Source organism: Tursiops truncatus, chromosome 9 (genome assembly GCF_011762595.2).
Source record: "Tursiops truncatus isolate mTurTru1 chromosome 9, mTurTru1.mat.Y, whole genome shotgun sequence".
NCBI lineage: Eukaryota > Metazoa > Chordata > Mammalia > Artiodactyla > Delphinidae > Tursiops > Tursiops truncatus.
The window spans coordinates 73,590,262-73,610,043 of record NC_047042.1 but is presented as its reverse complement, the minus strand read 5'-3'; the positions used below and the strand labels follow the sequence as shown (position 1 = coordinate 73,610,043).

At 37.0% G+C, this 19,782-nt stretch overlaps 1 protein-coding gene across 3 annotated transcripts in view; it reads right to left on the bottom strand.

Annotated features, from left to right (window-relative positions):
- CFTR (CF transmembrane conductance regulator) overlaps positions 1–19,782 on the bottom strand; it is a 196,237-nt gene that overhangs the window by 76,178 nt on the left and 100,277 nt on the right. For all 3 annotated transcript variants that reach the window (XM_019924883.3, XM_019924893.3, XM_019924896.3), the window contains 4 exons: positions 7,239–7,333; positions 4,647–4,733; positions 2,197–2,923; positions 315–443 (listed from right to left, as the gene is read on the bottom strand). In XM_019924883.3, the coding sequence (XP_019780442.1) occupies positions 315–443; positions 2,197–2,923; positions 4,647–4,733; positions 7,239–7,333 (1,038 nt within the window). The remainder of the gene's footprint in view (positions 1–314; positions 444–2,196; positions 2,924–4,646; positions 4,734–7,238; positions 7,334–19,782) is intronic.

Sequence of the window (19,782 nt, the reverse complement as noted above, 5' to 3'; positions counted from 1 at the left end):
AGAATAATTTTCATTGTTTAAATTCGATTCATATAAAGACATTCTACTTTGAGGTTTTGAATGTCTCAAAAACTCTTCATATAGAAGATATGTGCTTAAGTATATTTTATATGCTATGTATGAAGTAATAAAATATCAGTAGAAGAACTATACATATCATTATATGATATAAAATTTCATATATACACTTACATTTATGCATATATATACATTTATACATGTGTGTATATATATATATATATATATATATCCTTCCAAACTATTCCTAATTTAACTTTAAATCACATTAATATTTAATAACAGAAAATTCTTACCTCAGCCAGAAAAATGACTAAGCACCAAATTAGCACAAAAAGTAAGCTCTTGCGGACAGTAATATATCGAAGGTATGTGTTCCATGTAGTCACTGCTGGTATGTTCTCCACATCATCAAAAAAGCACTCCTGAAAAAAAGAATCATAGTTATTACAATGTGACAATACAGGTTCACACCAGCACTGTGGTTTTATTTTGAATGTGTGGAAATAAAGGAATATTACTATTTGAAACTAAGTGAATTTCAACAAATATAAACCATTATGAATGACACATGTGATGTCATTCCACAGCCAATATAATGTCCACTGGAGCAACATAGCTTTTTGAAAAATGAGAAACACTGCGATTCTTCAAACTCTGAATGTAATATTGCTGATAAAACGACTGTATTGTTTTTGAACAATTTTACCATTTTAATGCTTAACAGTGTCACACATTTTATCAAATAAATGGTACCAGCAAACTGAAGCTTCCCAGAACCGTCCTTGACTTAACTTTGAGAGCTATAGTTCAATAATTTGAAAGAGAGAAAATCCAGATATTTCAAAGGGAAAGGATAGTTTTGTTTCTTATAAAGTCAACAAAATTCACAGAAGAAGCACTAGAACATCAAAGAAAGGGTCCTAGGAAATTGGAATATGACACACTGGTTAGATGTAAAAATTTTCGAAGTCAAGTAAACCTGGATTTGAATCTGGACTCTATCATTGACTTCCTAGGAGCTGCTTGAATTCAGGCAGCTGAACTTCTCTAAAATTTAGTTTCCTTCTCTATAAATGAGGATAATGAGAGGATCTTCTAAGAATATGCTCATGGCACTAGAAGCAATCAATAAATACTATTATCAGTCAAAGTGATCATTCTTTACAATTAAACTTATAGAATCAGGTTTGAGAAATTCATTCAGATTGGTATTAAAACCATACAGATAAATTATCTTTTAGGAAATCTTTTTTAAGATTATAGAAACACTGAAAGTATGTATTTTAGAGATCATCTATTCTGTTCCCTCATTTTACAAAGAAAGAAACTTTGGCCCAGAGACATTAAATGACATGTGACTTGCCAAAGGTCACACTACTCGTAATTGATCTACGCTATTAAACATATCAATTTATTACAACACTGTTTCATCCAAGGCACTTAAGGAATTTTTCTAGTTTTAAAAAAAAACCTCCTCTTTTCTATTGCCTCCTATTTTAAAAATAAAAGCATTTTATTCTTTAGAACTTAATATAAAAGACTTTCTACCTGAACGTTGGCACTAGTATATGTTGAATTTCACATACCTTCTTTAAAAGAAACCTGCCCAGAAATCCTACGTATAATGAAATTTAAATGATAAAAAAGCTCACATTAACTAAATTCAGGCAAGACTGAGGTATAAGCCAGAATGTTAGTCCTGTTGAGAGACTAGATGTTTATATACCTTATAGAGGCTACCTGCATACAGAAACATTTCTTTGTCTCTCAATAACTGAAGCTATTATTTGTTTATATATTTGTTTTCACTCCACCTCTTCCCACAGAGGTTTTAGGAGGGTAATGAAACAGATTTATAATAATTCATAATTTTTCTCATTAACAATAATGATTATCACTGCTTAGTAAAGGACTCAATATTAGTCCTTGCTTTGACTTACAATACATCTTACAGTAAGAGACATCACAAAAGGAAATAGTTGATTCTTTCACATTTCGAAGTTGCTTACATAATTTACATACTTTGGACTTTGGGAATCTTAAAAATAAACCTCATCCTAAACTCAAATTTGAGTAAATTTTGCTACATAGTATGTATTACATCCCACTTTTTGTGGCCAAAAGAAAAAAAAGAAAGGAAAACACAGAAACACCACACTGATTACTTATACACACCCTTAAATCTTCTTCATTAATTTCTTCACTTATTTCAAAGCCAGTATCTTCAGATAACCGTCTTGAATATATATCTATTTCAGTTAAATTCGCCTGAGGGGCCAGTGACATTTTTCGTGTGGATGTCGCTGTCTTTCGGTGAATGCTTTGACCTTGGTTCACCGAGGAGCGGGTCATAAGGTTCAGGACTGACTGCCTCCTTCGTCCCTGAAATGTGGGACCAGCATCGATCATGTTGCTCCGAGGCAGGATAGCCTCTCCCAGTTCAGAACCGGAAACTAAGGATAGTCTTCTCTCTGAAGGCTCAACAGAATCGTCTTCGATGCCATTCATTTGTAATGGAGTCTTCTGTACAAATGAAAATTTCCTCATAGAGCTGATTGAATTGAGAATGGAGTTCTTCCTTTTTTCACCAAACTCTCCAGTCTGTTTAAAAGATTGCTTTTTCGTTTCATTCCAGGACACAGAAGTATCTCCTTCTAGTGAGAAACGCCGTAAAGTCTCAGTTATGATTGAATTTCTTCGTTCTGCAGTAAACTGGTCAAAAGTGTCATATCCCATGAGCTTTGAGCTGAAGTCGGGCCGTTGATTTTGTAATTCAGAAAATGTCCCATAAAAATAGCTGCTACCTTCATGTAAAATTAATATTTTGTCAGCTTTCTTTAAATGTTCCATTTTAGAAGTGACCAAAATCCTAGTTTTGTTAGCCATCAATTTACAGACACAGCTTTAAGAATATAAAAATATATAAATATTAATTTTAATAAACAATTTATTACAATAGTATATATATTGCATTTTAACATTTTATTAACCTATTCTTGTATAAAACCTCTACCATACAATGTTATTATTATACTTAAGTAAATATTCAATAGTAACTAATTTGCACTTCTTGAATTATTATGACATGAAATACTGTATTATTGAATTATTATAGTATGCTACATTATAAAGTTGAGTGTTAACAGACCTAGAATGAAATTAAATATCTGATATTAAATAAACATTTGACTTTGAATGAACTGGTTACCCTCTGGGTCATGGCTGATTCATCTAGAAAATAAGGGAATCGTTAGATGACCTTTAAGATTCCTTAGGGTTTATATTTCTACATGTCTTCTAAAATGTCAGAGCTTTCTTGTTCTTTAAACTTTCTACTCATTTCCTTTTATATTTTAAGTTGACCACCAATTTTGTCCTCAAGAGCTTATATTAAGACTAATTTTATTTGTTAAAAACACAACAACAGGGCTTCCCTGGTGGCGCAGTGGTTGAGAGTCCACCTGCCGATGCAGGGGACATGGATTTGTGCCCCGGTCAGGGAAGATCCTACATGCCGCGGAGCGGCTGGGCCCGTGAGCCGTGGCCGCTGAGCCTGCGTGTCCGGAGCCTGTGCTCCGCAATGGGAGAGGCCACAACAGTGAGAGGCCCGCGTACCACAAAAAAACCCACAAAAAACAAAAAACACAATAACAATAACAAACCTGAGAATTGGATAATACATTTGACCGTCCTCCAACAAAACTTCCCTCTAAGTCTAGAAGTAAATCCTGACTAGAACCATCTGAGACCAATTTCTTTTTGGCATTAAAACATTTTATATTATATATTGATAGAAAGAGGCATCATTCTAGTCTATACTCTAACATACTAACATAACTAGCAAAGTTTATATTGGTAAGAAGGTACTTATAGTTACAGGATTATAAAAATAGTATCATAGGTATTAAATTTTGCTAAATTCTAGGAAAGGTGCTTCTAGGAAAAATATGGCCATTTTATACACACACAATCTACATCCTTATTGATTAAAATGAATCATGATAATTCTCTTAATAAACTACTTTATAGTCTATGAAATTATTTTGAAACCTTAAAATCAAGTTATATAACTAACTGTTCCTGGTAGGAACTTCACATACGTTGAGCCCTAATGGGAGCTCCAATGAAATGTATACCCTGAGCTTTGTGTGACTGACGAGAAGGTTCTGAAGGAGGTATTGAGGTAGATGAATAGTCTGAGCATTCACCTATATTAAAACATTAAAACCTTCAGTTTCTTTGGTTCCTTAAGAAGTTTACTACCTAAGGAGGAGATAAAATAAAATACTAACACGAAAAAAGTGAATAAAAAGTTTAAGTATAATAATCAATTAAAATAATATAAGCTATGTCACAAGACAATAATACTATAAAAACCTACATAAATAGTGATTGTTAAAGTAATAATGGGAAAAATTGGTTCAGCATAAGGTGGACAGAAAAGTGGACGTGATCTTTAATGTTGACCATAGAGGGAAGATCAGATTTGAGTAAGTGGCTACATTACATTCTGCCATTCTGAGTCACAATGGTGGACATATTTCTCAAGCAGTAATATGCAGCCTATGGTGGTATAGTTGTTCCTTCTTGTCTTTTAGCATGAATAAGTTATTCAAAGAACATACCTGTCAAATATTTCTTTCTCTGTTAACACATCTAGGTATCCAAAGGGAGAGTCTAATAGGTACAAATCAGCATCTCTGTATACTGCTCTAAAAAGAAAATGGAAATGAAATTGGATTCCTTCAATATTTCCCATGTCTTTTGGTATGGATTATTTTAAGTGAAGAACAAAAAGATAAGTCATATGTGATTTTTATGGCTTTTCACAATACTCCAAAAACTGCTGAAGTGGTTTTGCTAAATATAAGTGACATACACTTGAAGTTACAAAAGTTACAAACTGAATCACACCATACCTACAATTTTAAATATTATCTCAAAAAGAAAAAGAAAACCTTTTAACAGTAGTATCTATTTACAGCCAAGCACTATGCCACATGCTGGGAATACAATCGTAAAAATTACACAAGTTCTGCCCTCAAAGGTCTTGCATTTTGGTGGGAAACAAAGAAGAATAGACTGTTTCAAACCTGTAAAATGTCAGAGACAGAAATTAAATTGCAGCACTTATGTGAAATTATTTTTTAAATATTTTTTCAGTGTTGACTGTTACCAACAAATTGATAGCAGTGTTGTTACGGCTGTATGATTGACATTGCTCTTCGCTCCTTATAGTCTTCGTTTCTGGACCATACTCATAAAAATGCCACACAAGTGAAGGATGAAAAATTTGCAATGAAAATGTATACCCATATTATTTCATATTATAAAATTTCAGAAAATTTTACTATTTTCTAAGTTAAAAAATAAAATTTTATGGCAAGTAAAATCTTCATTAAGTTGATCTTAGGACAGTAATAAGATGAAGATATGGTCCCATATGAACGGAAGTGAGGCAATTTCTTCATAACATTTAAATTTTTTCAGCTGTGGTTGTTAGTACCCTATACCTGTGCCAGTCACATAGCATTCAGTGTTTACGTATAATTCTGTAAAAAAGGAAACTGTGTTTAGTCAGCAGGTAACTGAGAGAAGTAATAATAATAATAATTAAAAAACAGAACTGACAAAAAGTCAAAGTAAAATCTAGAAGAACCTTTGCAGTGTAAATTATTTCTGAAGATAACACGTAAGAACTAGATAAAAGTCCCCCATCTAAATGTACCCTCGAGGGCTTTCTTCCCTTACTCAGCTCTTCTCTCTATCTACACATCTATGACCACAGTTTCTCAAGAGATCAGAAATAACATATTCACCATCCCCAAATGGACAATACATGACACATTCAGATCAGAAGAGCAATAAACAATTATTTTCTTTAATGCCTCAAACTGTGTGCATTTTATAATAAAACTGCATCTTCAACTGGTAAATACAAACTCAATTCTATTCTGAATGCCTGAAGCCATAGAGCATATCCTACCTAAATTTGAAATGAAATGTTTAAGACAAGTCTTACTTTGGCTCACAGATTAATCAACTTTCAGTTATTTAGAAAATATTATTTTATCTGTGAATTATCCATATCTATTGATTTATTACTTGACCTTGTAATCCCAAGATCAAGGTGTGGTTTAATGTAGAGTCAAGACGACCTGGTTCAAATTGTAACCCTAGAATTTCCCGGTATGGATTTTGGCAAGTTAAGATCTAACCTCCTCATTTATCTCTTTATCTCTTCTATAAGTTGGGGAGAACAATCCTTTTTTGGCAGAGTGATATGGGGATTAAGTAAAATTACACATGTACTCATGCACACCCAACCCAGAATAGTACTAGGCAACTGTAGGTGCTCAGTGAGTTAGTTTCCTGTCCCAGCTTTTGAAAGCACAAGAAAGTAAGGGAAAGAAGCCAAAATATCAATAAGTCTAGGTGATTTCTTGCTAACAACTTCGGCAACACAGTAAGAAGAATCTTGTTCAAATAAAACTGGAGTAACATTTGCCATACCACATCACCAATAATTTTTTAAACTGAGAGTTACAATTTAACCGCAAAGGTTTCTTCTTGACACAAATTAACTATATATATATATATATATATATACACACTTCCCTTTGACACTTCAAAATGCTTAGGCCAAGAATGTCTCCACCGAGGGACCACCATAGCCCCCACTATATTAGATGTGCTTGTCCTATTTATTTTTCTTTAAAGATTACAGACTTTAAGCTAAGTGACATCATTTGCCCTGCTATCTCTGTCATGAGATTAATTAGTTAGGTTGAAAATTTTGAAAATTTATGTTTATTGAAACCAAGTAGCATAAACAGAAGCCTAGAGCAGGTGTGTACATTTTGGGATGGGGCGAGCAAGGAACTGTATGAAGGACTAAATAAAAATTTACATCTTCTCTTTCCTGGGCTAGGCAGAGTGCCAGGGTTTTCCATTTGTAGTAAATCATATCATGAGGCAAACAAACACATACACCAACATAAAGGTATGCATTTTTAAAAAGCCATCAGCTTTATCAGACATGAACACTCTATCATTAACTATAATTCTTAAAGGTTATTCTTAACCTGCTACCTATAAGATCCTGGGCATTTTTCAATTCCAGAAACAGAATATAAAGAAATGGAGAATCATCTATAATTTTTTACATGCATGATATTTACAACAAATGCTCACTGGACCAATAATCAGATATTCACCTTGCTAAAGAAATTCTTGCTTGCTGACCTCCACTCAATGTGATTCCACCATCTCCAAGAACTATGTTGTCTTTCTCTGCAAATTTGGAGATGTCCTATTATCAAAAATAGACAGAGAGGAATTGTCAGTATGTTGGATCTGAATTTGAAAGGTACATTTTCCTTCAAATGCAATCGTATATCAGACTTCTGATTTAACCACAGCAGAAATTGTGAACACCGCATCTCAGTTATTTTAAATGCATTTCAATTGCTCAAAACATTGTTGAAATTTTATAAAGAAAACTTTAATTTTTCAAATGTTATTTATAATTAAATAAGAATTGGAAAATATCAGAAAGTAAAGCTTATGCATATTTATGATACGTAAAGATGTGTGTATATCATCCATTGACCATTTTACAAACCCAAGGGCTATTAATGTGCTAAAGTGCACTTCCTTTCAATTTCAATTCACTCCTTTAAAAGGAAATCCCCAAAGATGAATAAACCTCCTAATAAGAGAAACTAAAAGAATACCATTTACAGCTCCCTGCAGTATCTAAGCATATTCAGTGACCAGGGGTACAAGGCATCTCTTTTCCACACTTCTCTCACTTACCCACCCAAACAACACAGCCTTCTCCCTCATCCATCCTCCCACCTCATTCTTATGTCCTCTCCCCATCCGCTCTGTCTCTCCTGTCACCTCCCTGCCACACGTGTCCTGTCATCCCTTCTCCAGTTAATGAACTCTGTGGCAACAACCATGCTAGACATTGTGAAAGATTAGAATTTATAAGAAACAGTCCTCAAATTGCAGTCATTGTAAGTCTAACTTGGAAAATAAGCCATAATCCTGGAGAAAGCTAAAAAACATCCGAAAGAATGAATTAACCATTTTAAGATAATCAAACAACGTGCAATTAATTGGCAAATTAATTGTTCAGAATATAGAAGTATTGTAAAGTAAGTAGAAAATGCTATAGTGCTTTCTGGAATAGGTGAGGTTTGCCCTGAGACTTGAGAATGTGACGAGTTAGATGGATAGGATTCTCTCTTTAATTCAAAACAAGTTCTTTGCCTTTTCTTTTCTCAACCCCATACATCTTCTCTTTTCTTTTGTTACCACCTTCTTCTCTTTCCCTCTATTAAAAATACTCTTCCACTCTATTCCTCCTTTTGCTTTCACAATCTAGAAGCAGTACATCCGCTCTCCTTGAACTGACATGAACATTACCTGTATTTAAATTGCCAAAATGGTTACTTATATTGTCCATTTGTTTTTGTTATCCACCATATGAAAGTCAAATAGAACTTCATACACAAAACTGTAAACTCACAAAGCTGGTAAATTAGTACATGATCATTTGTATTAAAAGCTAGTTGGCAGCTCCTGTAGGCTTAGAACCATGCCAGCCACTGCCCCCAAAGAATGGTTGCTGTCAATACTCCTGAGCTAAGGGGACCAAAAAGGATAAAAAATGTGACTTAAAAAATGCTGACATGTTGGAGGATATACAGCAGGACCCAGTGGAGCTAGCTACTCAGGCACTGGAGAAATACAACACAGAGAGGTCATTGAGACCCATAGAGCACTGTAATGAGGAGGACCTTCTGTAGTTATGAGACACGTGAAACGAAGTGCTTCATTTCTTTCCACTGGACTGAATTTTTTTGTTCAACTCATGGACCAGGCCACATAACCAGGATTCCATCCAAATAACAAGGACTACAGCTAAATTCCACACCCGAGGTTTTAAATCTCAGTCTTGCTAAGGGAGCATGTCCAGGAGCACCTCAGCCTTTAAGCCTTTAGTGAGCAGTTCTATGCAGCACAACCTCTGTACTCAATTTAGAGCAATTAGTAGGCTCACATGTGTATTTCTTCTCTGCTGCACCATATTTTCCTTCCCCATATCCCATTCCCTTTTTAAAAAATTAAATCTTTTAGAGGAAAAGAAAGAATAATTTATCTTATATGAATAGATTGAGTGCAGGCTTTTGTAAAGGAGGCACATTTTCTAACACAATCTTTTTTTTTTTTGGCTGCGTTGGGTCTTCATTGCTGTGTGCGGGCTCTCTCTAGTTGCAGCGAGTGGGGGATACTGCTTGTTGGGGTGCGTGGGCTTCTCATTGCGGTGGCTTCTCTTGTTGTGGAGCACGGGCTCTAGGTGTGCGGGCTTCAGTAGTTGTGGCTCGCGGGCTCAGTAGTAGTGGCTCACGGGATCTAGAGCACAGGCTCAGTAGTTGTGGCACACGGGCTTAATTGCTCCTCGGTACATGGGATCTTCCCAGACCAGGGCTTGAACCCGTGTCCCTGGCACTGGCAGGCGGATTCTCAACCACTGTGCCACCAGGGAAGCCCTCTGACACAATCTTAAAAAACGAGAGGTTTCTGGAATTATTGGAGTTTTTTTTTTCAAATTTGAATTCAATACACTATCAGTTAAAATTTCTATTTTTTTTAAAATTTAGAAATATCAGTAGTTATTTTGATGGTACGCTAATAATACAGTTACATTTAGGGGATTATAGATTTGGAAGGTGTAGAATCCTAGCCCAGTGCAAGAGTTTAACAAATATTTGTGGAATGAAGGAAGAAAAAAGGAGAGAATGGATGAAGGAAAGGTAAACAAACGTTAAGTGACAAAGAAACAGTTGCATATAAGAAAATAAGAAAGGTGTACAGCATAGAAAAAGAAAGAAAATGGGAAAAGGAATAATTGTCAGAAGAAGTAGACATCTGTAGGAAAAAGTAGGAAGATACTGGCAGCATAAAGAGACAAGAAAAGTGAAGGGAAAGATAGGAAATGATAGAAGACAAGGAACTATAATTGACACTTTAGCAAATATCCCTAGTGAATGTAAATGTCCAAAGAATACAAATGCAATTTATTTCAATAATTTTCTTCTCTTAAGACAGAATAAATAAGAGGCTGTTTTAGCCAAATTTCTCTCACAGGAGCCTGTAATATTCATCCTTTAAACAAGCCAAGGAAATAGGAGGGAGAAGGAAAAAAAAAATCTCTTTCTTCCTTCCCATATGAGTAGGCTGAAACGTAATATTAGAGAAAGAAATTGGAAGATCCTCAAGTGAGCTTAGACTTTACATGTTCAGATTGAATGGAAAACTATCAATTTCCTCCAAAAAAGACCAGAAATAGCCATTCCTTTGAGTATCACTCCTCAAATCCTGACCTGGAACTGGTCCGGGAAAGGAGAAAATACATTAAGAAAATGAGGGATTCAAGGAAGGAATTGCTTAGATGGTTTCCTGGTACCAAGTTAATCTATTTCAATTATAACCACAAGCTACTCTGTTTCATTTTTAGTTTCAGAACGCTATTAATTTTGAGCTCCTATGATAATGTACTCTGTCCCGTGCCTGGTCTGTTCAGCACGTTCAGTCAGTAAGCCACGCCTGCATCCCTGGGGTGCCCCAGGCCTGCCTGGCATGATGCCTGGTAAGTGACTGGTCATCTTCTTTGGCCTGCCTTAGATGGAATGGGATTTCTCAGTGTGAAATTTCCCCCCATACTTGGGAGAATTTCCAGGTTGGGTGCACCCTGGGAAAATGCCATGACGAACTGAATCTAAGCGTCTCTGCTCCCAAGTCACTGGTGAGCTGAAATCTGAATTATGTTTGCGGTGTCCATTTAGAGAGCTGTTGGGATGTCATGTAAACTATGCTAATGGTGATGGTTCAATAAGTAACAAAGCTGGAATACTGAACTGCATGGCATGGGGCCCAGGATTTGAACCCTGCTCTGCAGGCTTATTGTGAAATCTCAGTTACTTAACAGCTTTGTAACTTAATTCTAACCATAAGCTAGGTGCAATTATAGTCCATCTTTTATAAAGGGTGCTCAGTATAAGAATTAAGAATATGTCATATACAAAGCAATTCAATAAATATACATCAATGAAGTGAAATGTGCCAATCCAAGTGGAATATTTTTAATTCTAAAATAAAGTTTAAAACAAAATAAAGAACATGAATGGCAACATTGACCAGAGAGCACAATGACTTATTTTGTAGCTGTTTCCGCTAATGACTGGATAAGTAGCTTTGGGCAAGTCTATTCTGGCCTTCAGTTCTCCCTCTGTAAATGGGGGTAATAGTACCTTCCTTTAACAGTTGCAAAAATTTGAAGTAACTTCATATAAAGAGCTTGGTCCATAATGCACACTCAAACTTTGGTGATCTGCAATTTTAGAATGATATATTTACCAACAATCTGTGTACATCATTCATTTCCATTTGGCCTTGAGTAGAATGCTTAGCTGATATAATACTCTGCGCCATTCTCATATTAAAGGAAAAGTAGATTCTTATTAAGGCCTGAAAATATAGCCTTTATTAGCATATGATCGTAAGAAACGTACAAGGGATAATGTATCGGAAAAGAATCAGACTTAGAATTGGAAGCCGTGCATTCAAGTCCCAAGTTCGCATGCCTTTACCAAATGTACTTTTGTTGAGGTTGCTATGTATGTAGTCACATGTTTTGAAACTAAAAGTCAAGGTTCTTAAGGGTGACACCATATTCCCAGACAAGATCTAGATACCTTCCAAATGCTACCTCTCTAGAGATGGTTAGTTAATTTTATTTAACATTTTAGCCATGGTAAATTGTGCTATGATATTTTTATTCATCTTATTATCTTCTCATTATAAAAGAATCAAGGAGGGTAGGGAACACCTACTTTCTTTTTTCTGAGAAACTTTTTCATGTTTTGGGGATGATTCTGTAATATTTGATTAGAAATTTCCACTAGAATATGTTTCAGCAGTACAAACAAATAAGAAGACTATTTTTAACTCCCCACACTTTCTGCTAATTGACTGAGGTACTACTGAATGAAGAACACCTAGTTAGACAAATAAATATTTTAGCAATCAACACCAGAGTAACCTTCTTGATGAGTCAACATCAGAATTCTATAATAAGAAAGCAGCTTGATGCAAGCTCCTTTCAGGAAGCTCTGTGCTTGAATTCACTGGTCCACATTTATTTGCAGTCTGGACTAGACTGGACTGGAAGTGTAAGATTTTGAATTTCAAAATACATAGCTCCGGGCTTCCCTGGGGGCGCAGTGGTTAAGAATCCATCTGCCAATGCAGGGGACACGGGTTCAAGCCCTTGTCCGGGAAGATCGCACATGCCATGGAACAACTAAGTCCGTGTGCCACAACTACTGAAACTGACACAACTACTGAACTGGTGGCACCAAGGGAGGCCACCGCAATGAGAAGCCAGTGCACCGCAGCAAAGAGTAGCCTCCGCTCACCTCAACTAGAGAAAAGCTCGGGTGCAGCAACAGAGACCCAGCGCAGCCAAAAATAAAAAATAAATAAATTAAAAAAAACACAAAACATAGCTCTGTCAGATGCTCTGTGATCTTCACTGGCATTTGCTACCAAAAAAAAAAAAGTCTACTGATAACACCATTGTACATAAATCATTGAGCTTCTGTGATTTTATTTCTATAAGATATATTCTCATGAATGAGACAGCATGGTCACAGGTACGTGTCTTTTCTTTTTAAAAGTTATTGCTGCCAGAATCCTTTACAAAACAACTTTTAAAAGTAACCGTTCCAGGGCTTCCCTGATGGCGCAGTGGTTGAGAATCCATCTGCCAATGCAGGGGACACAGGTTCAGGCACTGGTCCAGGAAGATCCCACATGCCGCGGAGCAACTAAGCCTGTCCGCTACAACTACTGAGCCTGCGCTCTATTGATCGCGAGCCACAACTATTAAAGCCCACGCACCTAGAGCTCGTGCTCCGCAACGAAAAGCCACAGCAGTGAGAAGCCCATGCACCTCAACAAAGAGTAGCCCCCGCTCACCGCAACTGGAGAAAGCCCACGCGCAGCAACGAAAACCCAACGCAGCCAAAAATAAATAAATTTTTTTTAAAAAGTGGGGGTCTTCCCTGGTGGCGCAGTGGTTGAGAGTCCGCCTGCCGATGCAGGGAACACGGGTTCGTGCCCTGGTTTGGGAAGATCCCACATGCCGCGGAGCAGCTGGGCCTGCGGGCCATGGCCGTTGAGCCTGCGCGTCCGGAGCCTGTGCTCCGCAACGGGAGAGGCCACAGCAGTGAGAGGCCCGCGTACGACAAAAAAAAGAAAAAAAAAAAAGTAACAGTTCCATCATCAAGATTTGATGGAACTGTTACTTTTCTTCACATCATCACCAACAATACGTACCATCACATTTTAATTTTTGCTAACTTGTCATTTTAATTTGCATTTTCCTTAATAATGGTGAAATTTTAAATATTTATTGGTAACGTGGGTTTTGTCTTCTGTGAAATGCCTGTTTTTACCAGATTTTTGTCCTTTTCTTATTAATTCATTTTTCATTGTAAGGTATAGATATTAACAACTTTTTCTTTAATATTTTTAAAACATTTTCCCTGTTTCTATTTTCACTATGTATGTACCATCTGTCATATGCAAAATTTAAATTTTTCATTTAGTCAATATATCTACCTGTAATTAGTATATTGGTTAAAAAATACTACTGCACTTTCAGGTTGTACAGATAGTATCCTAAATTTTCTTGTAAAATATTGATTACTCTTTTTAAATTAAAGAATTTATTCAAGGTATGATTTATGTTTATACATGGTGTGAGATAAGAATGTAGTCTTATTTTCTTTTAGTTGGATAGTAGACATAATTTATTAAATGATGTTTCCACTCAATTTATATATCATCTTTCATAGTCTCATATTGCCAAAGATCTATTTCTGGGTTCTCTGTTTGGTTCCTCTGATCCATTCTCTACTCCTACACTAATATTCTGCTGGGTTTTTGGTGTTTAGGTTTTTTTAATGGCTTTAAGTATGATTTAATACCTGACAAAGCACAATTCTTCTTCATAAATTTTTGTCTCTTTTTGCTCACTTAGTCTTCTATATAATAACAATATTAACAACAACAATAATATAAATAATAATACTAATAATAGCTAATGGATATTGAGTGCTTACTATGCACCAGGTACTATTTTGAGCATTTTACAAGTATTAACTTCTTTAATACTCATCACAACCCTATCCCCATTTTAAATATGAGAAAATTGAAAGTTAGAAAAGGTTAATATCATTCCAAAGATAACACAGCCAGTAAACAATAGAGCCAGAATTGAAACCAAGGCAGTTTGTCTACAAAGTGTATACTCTTAACTACTCTTTATATTTCCTCCCACATGAAATTTAAGTTCAGTTTAATAAAATTCCAAAAACAATCTCATTCAGATGTATTGTGATTTTATTAAATGTATACATAAGTTTGGATGTGATTCGCATCTTAGGATGCTAAATCATATCTTTCCATTAATTCAGTTGTTTTAGATCTTTCGATAAGACTGCAATCTTCTTCATATATGTCCTGTACATTTCCTGTTACATTTATCCTTAAGTATTTTATGGTTTTCTGCTATTGTGAATTGAATAGCTTTTCTTTTTTTCGGTATGTGGGCCTCTCACTGTTGTAGCCTCTCTCGTTGCAGAGCACAGGCTCCGGACGCGCAGACTCAGATGCCATGGCTCACGGAACTAGTCGCTCTGCGGCATGTGGGATCTTCCCAGACCGGGGCATGAACCCGTGTCCCCTGCATCGGCAGGTGGACTCTCAACCACTGCGCCACCAGGGAAGCCCCTGAATAGCTTTTTATTTCCACTTCTAGATTGCTGTTGCCAGTGTAAAGAAAAGCTGATTATTTTTGTATGCTCATCTACTATTCAGCCATCTTATCATAGTCCCTTATTAATTCTGGCAGGGTTTTGCTCTCCGTTTGCCTTTGCTAGAATCACTTGGGGTTTTTTTAGGTGAACAATTTTTTCACGAACATGTAATATTATTCTTATTTTAAGACAAATGGCATTAACCTTTCACCATTTAAAATAATGCTAGGACATCCCTGGTGACACAGTGGTTAAGAATCCGCCTGCCAATGCAGGGGACACGGGTTCGAGCCCTGGTCCGGGAAGAACCCACATGCCACGGAGCAACTAAGACCGTGCGCCACAACTACTGAGCCTGTGCTCTAGAGCCCACGAGCCACAACTACTGAAGCCCGTGCACCTAGAGCCCGTGCTCCACAACAAGAGAAGCCACAGCAATGAGAAGCCCGTGCACCACAACGAAGAGTAGCCTCCGGTCACGGCAACTGGAGAAAGCCCACATGCAGCAACGACGATCCAACACAGCCAAAAATAAATAAATAAATAAATTTTAAATAAATAAAATAATGCTTACTTTGGATTGTTTGTTTCAAAAAAGGTACGAAGCTCTTTAATGAAGTTTTCTCCTACTATTCTTACTTTGAAGTTTTATTAGAAATAACTGCTGAATTTATGTAAGACCCGGGGCACGAACATCTACTGACCCTATTAGCATCTACTGACCCTATTTTATGGTTTTAGCATCTACTGACCCTATTTTATGGTTTTCTTCCTTCAATGTAACGAATTATATTGTATTTATAGATTGTTTATATTGAAGCACCCTTGTATTCCTATTCATGAATCTTGCCTGATATTTTATTTTTTATACCATACTGAATTCTATTTAGTAGTATTTTGTTTGATAGCATTTTATTTAAATATCTATATTCATAAGTGTGATTTATTAGTTTTCTTTTTTATATAATTTTTCATATTTTGATACAAATACTATTCTGGCTTTAGAAAATGAAGTTTTTCATTTTTTTCTATGATTTGGTATGGTTTAAATAATATTGGAAGTTATGTTATTAAAGGTAAAATAGAACCCAGCTATGAAATTATCTAGTGATAGTGCCTTTTAATTTTTATTAATCCACATTGAACCAACTTTACAATGGTAAGCTGTCTATTCAAGTTTTTTTATGCTTCTTTCTTCAATTTTGATCATTTGTATTTTGCTAGTAAATCATCCAGTTCCTCTAGGTTTTTAACTTTTCAACAGATTTGCACTAATTTTTAATAATAGTTTTAATCTTGTCCATATTTTTGCTTAAGCTTCTTCATCATTCCTAATATTTTAAGTCTTCCTTACTAAAGACAAGGATAGATTTAACTATTTTACTGGTCTTTTCAAAGAATTGGCTTTGAGGAATTATTATATCTTTCATTTATCTGTTTGTTTCCTACTTCATTAAATTTTTATCCTTACTTGCTCCCTCTTTTAACTTATTATTTGGTTGCTTTTTTAAAATTCTCAAGAAAAATACGAATTTTGTGTATTTTTAGGCTTGCTTCTTAACAATAAAGGCATTTAAAGCTATAAATTTCCCTCTGAGTACAGCCATGTTCTATAGATTTTTATATGAAGTGTTCACTCTTTCAGTGTATTCTAGATTTTAAACAATTTATACTCAGTCAGGAGATTTTACCTCTCAAAGTATGTGTTTTTCAACTTAACTAGATTAATCATAGCTAAACAAATTTTATCTTTTACCAAGCATAGGTAACATGTTTAGTCAGACATTCTCATTAGAAACTCCTAACTATGACTTAAGAAGAAGCTAAGAAACTATTTTTTAAAAAAGAAAAGAAACGAAAGAAAAGGAAAAAGTTTGAGTGGAAGAAGAGTGCTATTAAAAGGGCTTACATCTATTTCCTAAAATTTTAATGGATTTTTACAGACATTCATTAGCCAAACTTAAAAAATTGGGGTTTGGGCTAAATTTAGCTTAAGAGAAGAGATCTACAAAATTACTTGAAAAAGATCTAAACTGGTATGAAATTTAAGGGTTTTGTTCATTTGTTTCTTTTTTAGGGAACTGAAGATGTTTTAAGTGTTAGATAAGATTTTATCCACTAGCAGAGGAGTTTCAAGATGGCGGAGGAGTAAGACATGGAGATCACCTTCCTCCCCACAAATACATCAGAAATACATCCACATGTGGCACAACTCCTACAGAATACCTACTGAACGCTGGCAGAAGACCTCAGACCTCCCAAAACGCAAGAAACTCCCCACATGCCTGTGTAGGGCAAAAGAAAAAACAGAGACAAAAGAATGGGGACGGGACCTGCACCAGTGGGAGGGAGCTGTGAAGGAGGAAAGGTTCCCACACACTAGGAAGCCCCTTCGCGGGTGGAGACTGCAGGTGGCGGAGTGGGGGAAGCTTTGGAGCCACGGAGGAGAGCGCAGCAACAGGGGTGCGGAGGGCAAAGCGGAGAGATTCACGCACAGAGGATCAGGACGACCAGCACTCACCAGCCTGAGAGACTCGTCTGCTCACCCGCCGGGGCGGGCGGGGTCTGGGAACTGAGGCTCTGGCTTCGGAGGTCGAATCCCAGGGAGAGGACTGGGGTTGGCTGCGTGAACACAGCCTGAAGGGAGCTAGTGCGCCACGGCTAGCCGGGAGGGAGTCCAGGAAAAGTCTGGAGCTGCCGAAGAGACAAGAGACTTTTTCTTGCCTCTCTGTTTCCTGGTGCATGAGGAGAGGGGATTAAGAGCGCCGCTTAAAGGAGCTCCAGAGACAGGCGCGAGCTGCCGCTATCAGCGCAGACCCCAGAAGCAGGCATGAGATGCTAAGGCTGCTGCCACCAAGAGACTGTGTGCAAGCAAAGGTCACTCTCCACACCTCCCCTCCCGGGAGCGTGTGCAGCCCGCCACTGCCACGGTCCCGTGATCCAGGGACAGCTTCCCCGGGAGAACACACGGCGCGCCTCAGGCTGGTGCAACGTCACGCTGGCCTCTGCTGCCGCAGGCTCGCTCCGCACTCCATGTCCCTCCCTCATCCCGGCCTGAGTGCGCCAGAGCCCCCGAATCAGTGGTTCCTTTAACCCCGTTCTGTCTGAGCGAAGAACAGACACCCTCAGGCGACCTACACGCAGAGGCGGGGCCAAATCCAAAGCTGAACTCCGGGAGTTGTGCGAACAAAGAAGACAAAGCGGAATCAATCCTGGGGGCCTCAGGAGCAGCGGATTAAACTCCACAATCAACTTGATGTACTCTGCATCTGTGGAATGCCTGAATAGACAACGAATCATCCCAACTTGAGGAGGTGGACTTTGGGAGCAACTATATACATACATATATATATATATATATATTTCCCCCTTTTCTCTTTTTGTAAGTGTGTATGTTTCTGTGTGTGATTTTGTCCGTATAGCTATGCTTTTACCATTTGCCCTAGAGTTCTGCCTGTCCATTTCTTTATTTTTTTTTTAGTATAGTTTTCAGCACTTGTTATCACTGGTGGATGTGTCTTTTGGTTTCATTGTTCTTTCTTTCTTTCTTTTAAATTACTTAAAAAAATTTTAATAACTATTTTTTGTTTTTTATTTTAATAACTTTTTAATTTTAATTTATTTTATCTTTATCTTTCTTTCTTTTATTCTCCCTTTCATTCTGAGCCATGTGGATGACAGGCTCTTGGTTCTCCAGCCAGGTGTCAGGGCTGTGCATCTGATGTGAGAGAGCCAACTTCAAGACACTGGTCCACAAGAGACCTCACAACTCCATGTAATATCAAACGGGGAAAATCTCCCACAGATCTCCATCTCAACACCAAGACCCAGCTCCACTCAATGACCAGCAAGCTACAGTGCTGGACACCCTATGCCAAACAACTAGCAAGACAGGAACACAACCCCACCCATTAGCAGAGAGGCTACCTAAAATCATAATAAGGTCACAGACACACCAAAACACACCACCGGACATGGTCCTGCCCACCACAAAGACAAGATCCAGCTTCATCCACCAGAACACAGGCACTAGTCCCCTCCACCAGGAAGGCTACACAACCCACTGAACCAACCTTAGTCACTGGGGGCACACACCAGAAACAACGGGAACTACGAACCTACAGCCTGCATAAAGGAGACCCCATATACAGTAAGTTAAGCAAAATGAGAAGACAGAAACACAACAGTTGAAGGAGCAAGGTAAAAACCCACCAGACCTACCAAATGAAGAGAATGGTGAAAATACAAGAAACGTTTAACAAGGACCTAGAAGAACTAAAAAGCAAACAAACAATCATGAACAACACAATAAATGAAATTAAAAATTCTCTAGAAGGGATCAATAGCAGAATAACTGAGGCAGAAAAACGGATAAGTGACCTGGAAGATAAAATAGTGGAAATAGCTACTGCAGAGCAAATAAAGAAGAAAAAAAAAAAAAAGAAAAGAATTGAGGACAGTCTCAGAGACCTCTGGGACTATTAAAATATTAAACACACCAACATTCGAAATATAGGGGCCCCCGAAGAAGAAGAGAAAAAAACGGACTGAGAAAATATTTGAAGAGATTATAGTTGAAAACTTCCCTAATATGGGAAAGGAAATAGTTAATCAAGTCCAGGAAGCACAGAGAGTCCCATACAGATAAATCCAAGGAGAAACATGCCAAGACACATATTAACCAAACTATCAAAAATTAAATACACAGAAAAAATATTAAAAGCAGCAAGGGAAAAACAACAAATAAAATACAAGGACATCCCCATAAGGCTAACAGCAGATCTTTCAGCAGAAACTCTGCAAGCCAGAAGGGAGTGGCAGGACATATTTAAAGTGATGAAAGGGAAAAACCTACAACCAAGAC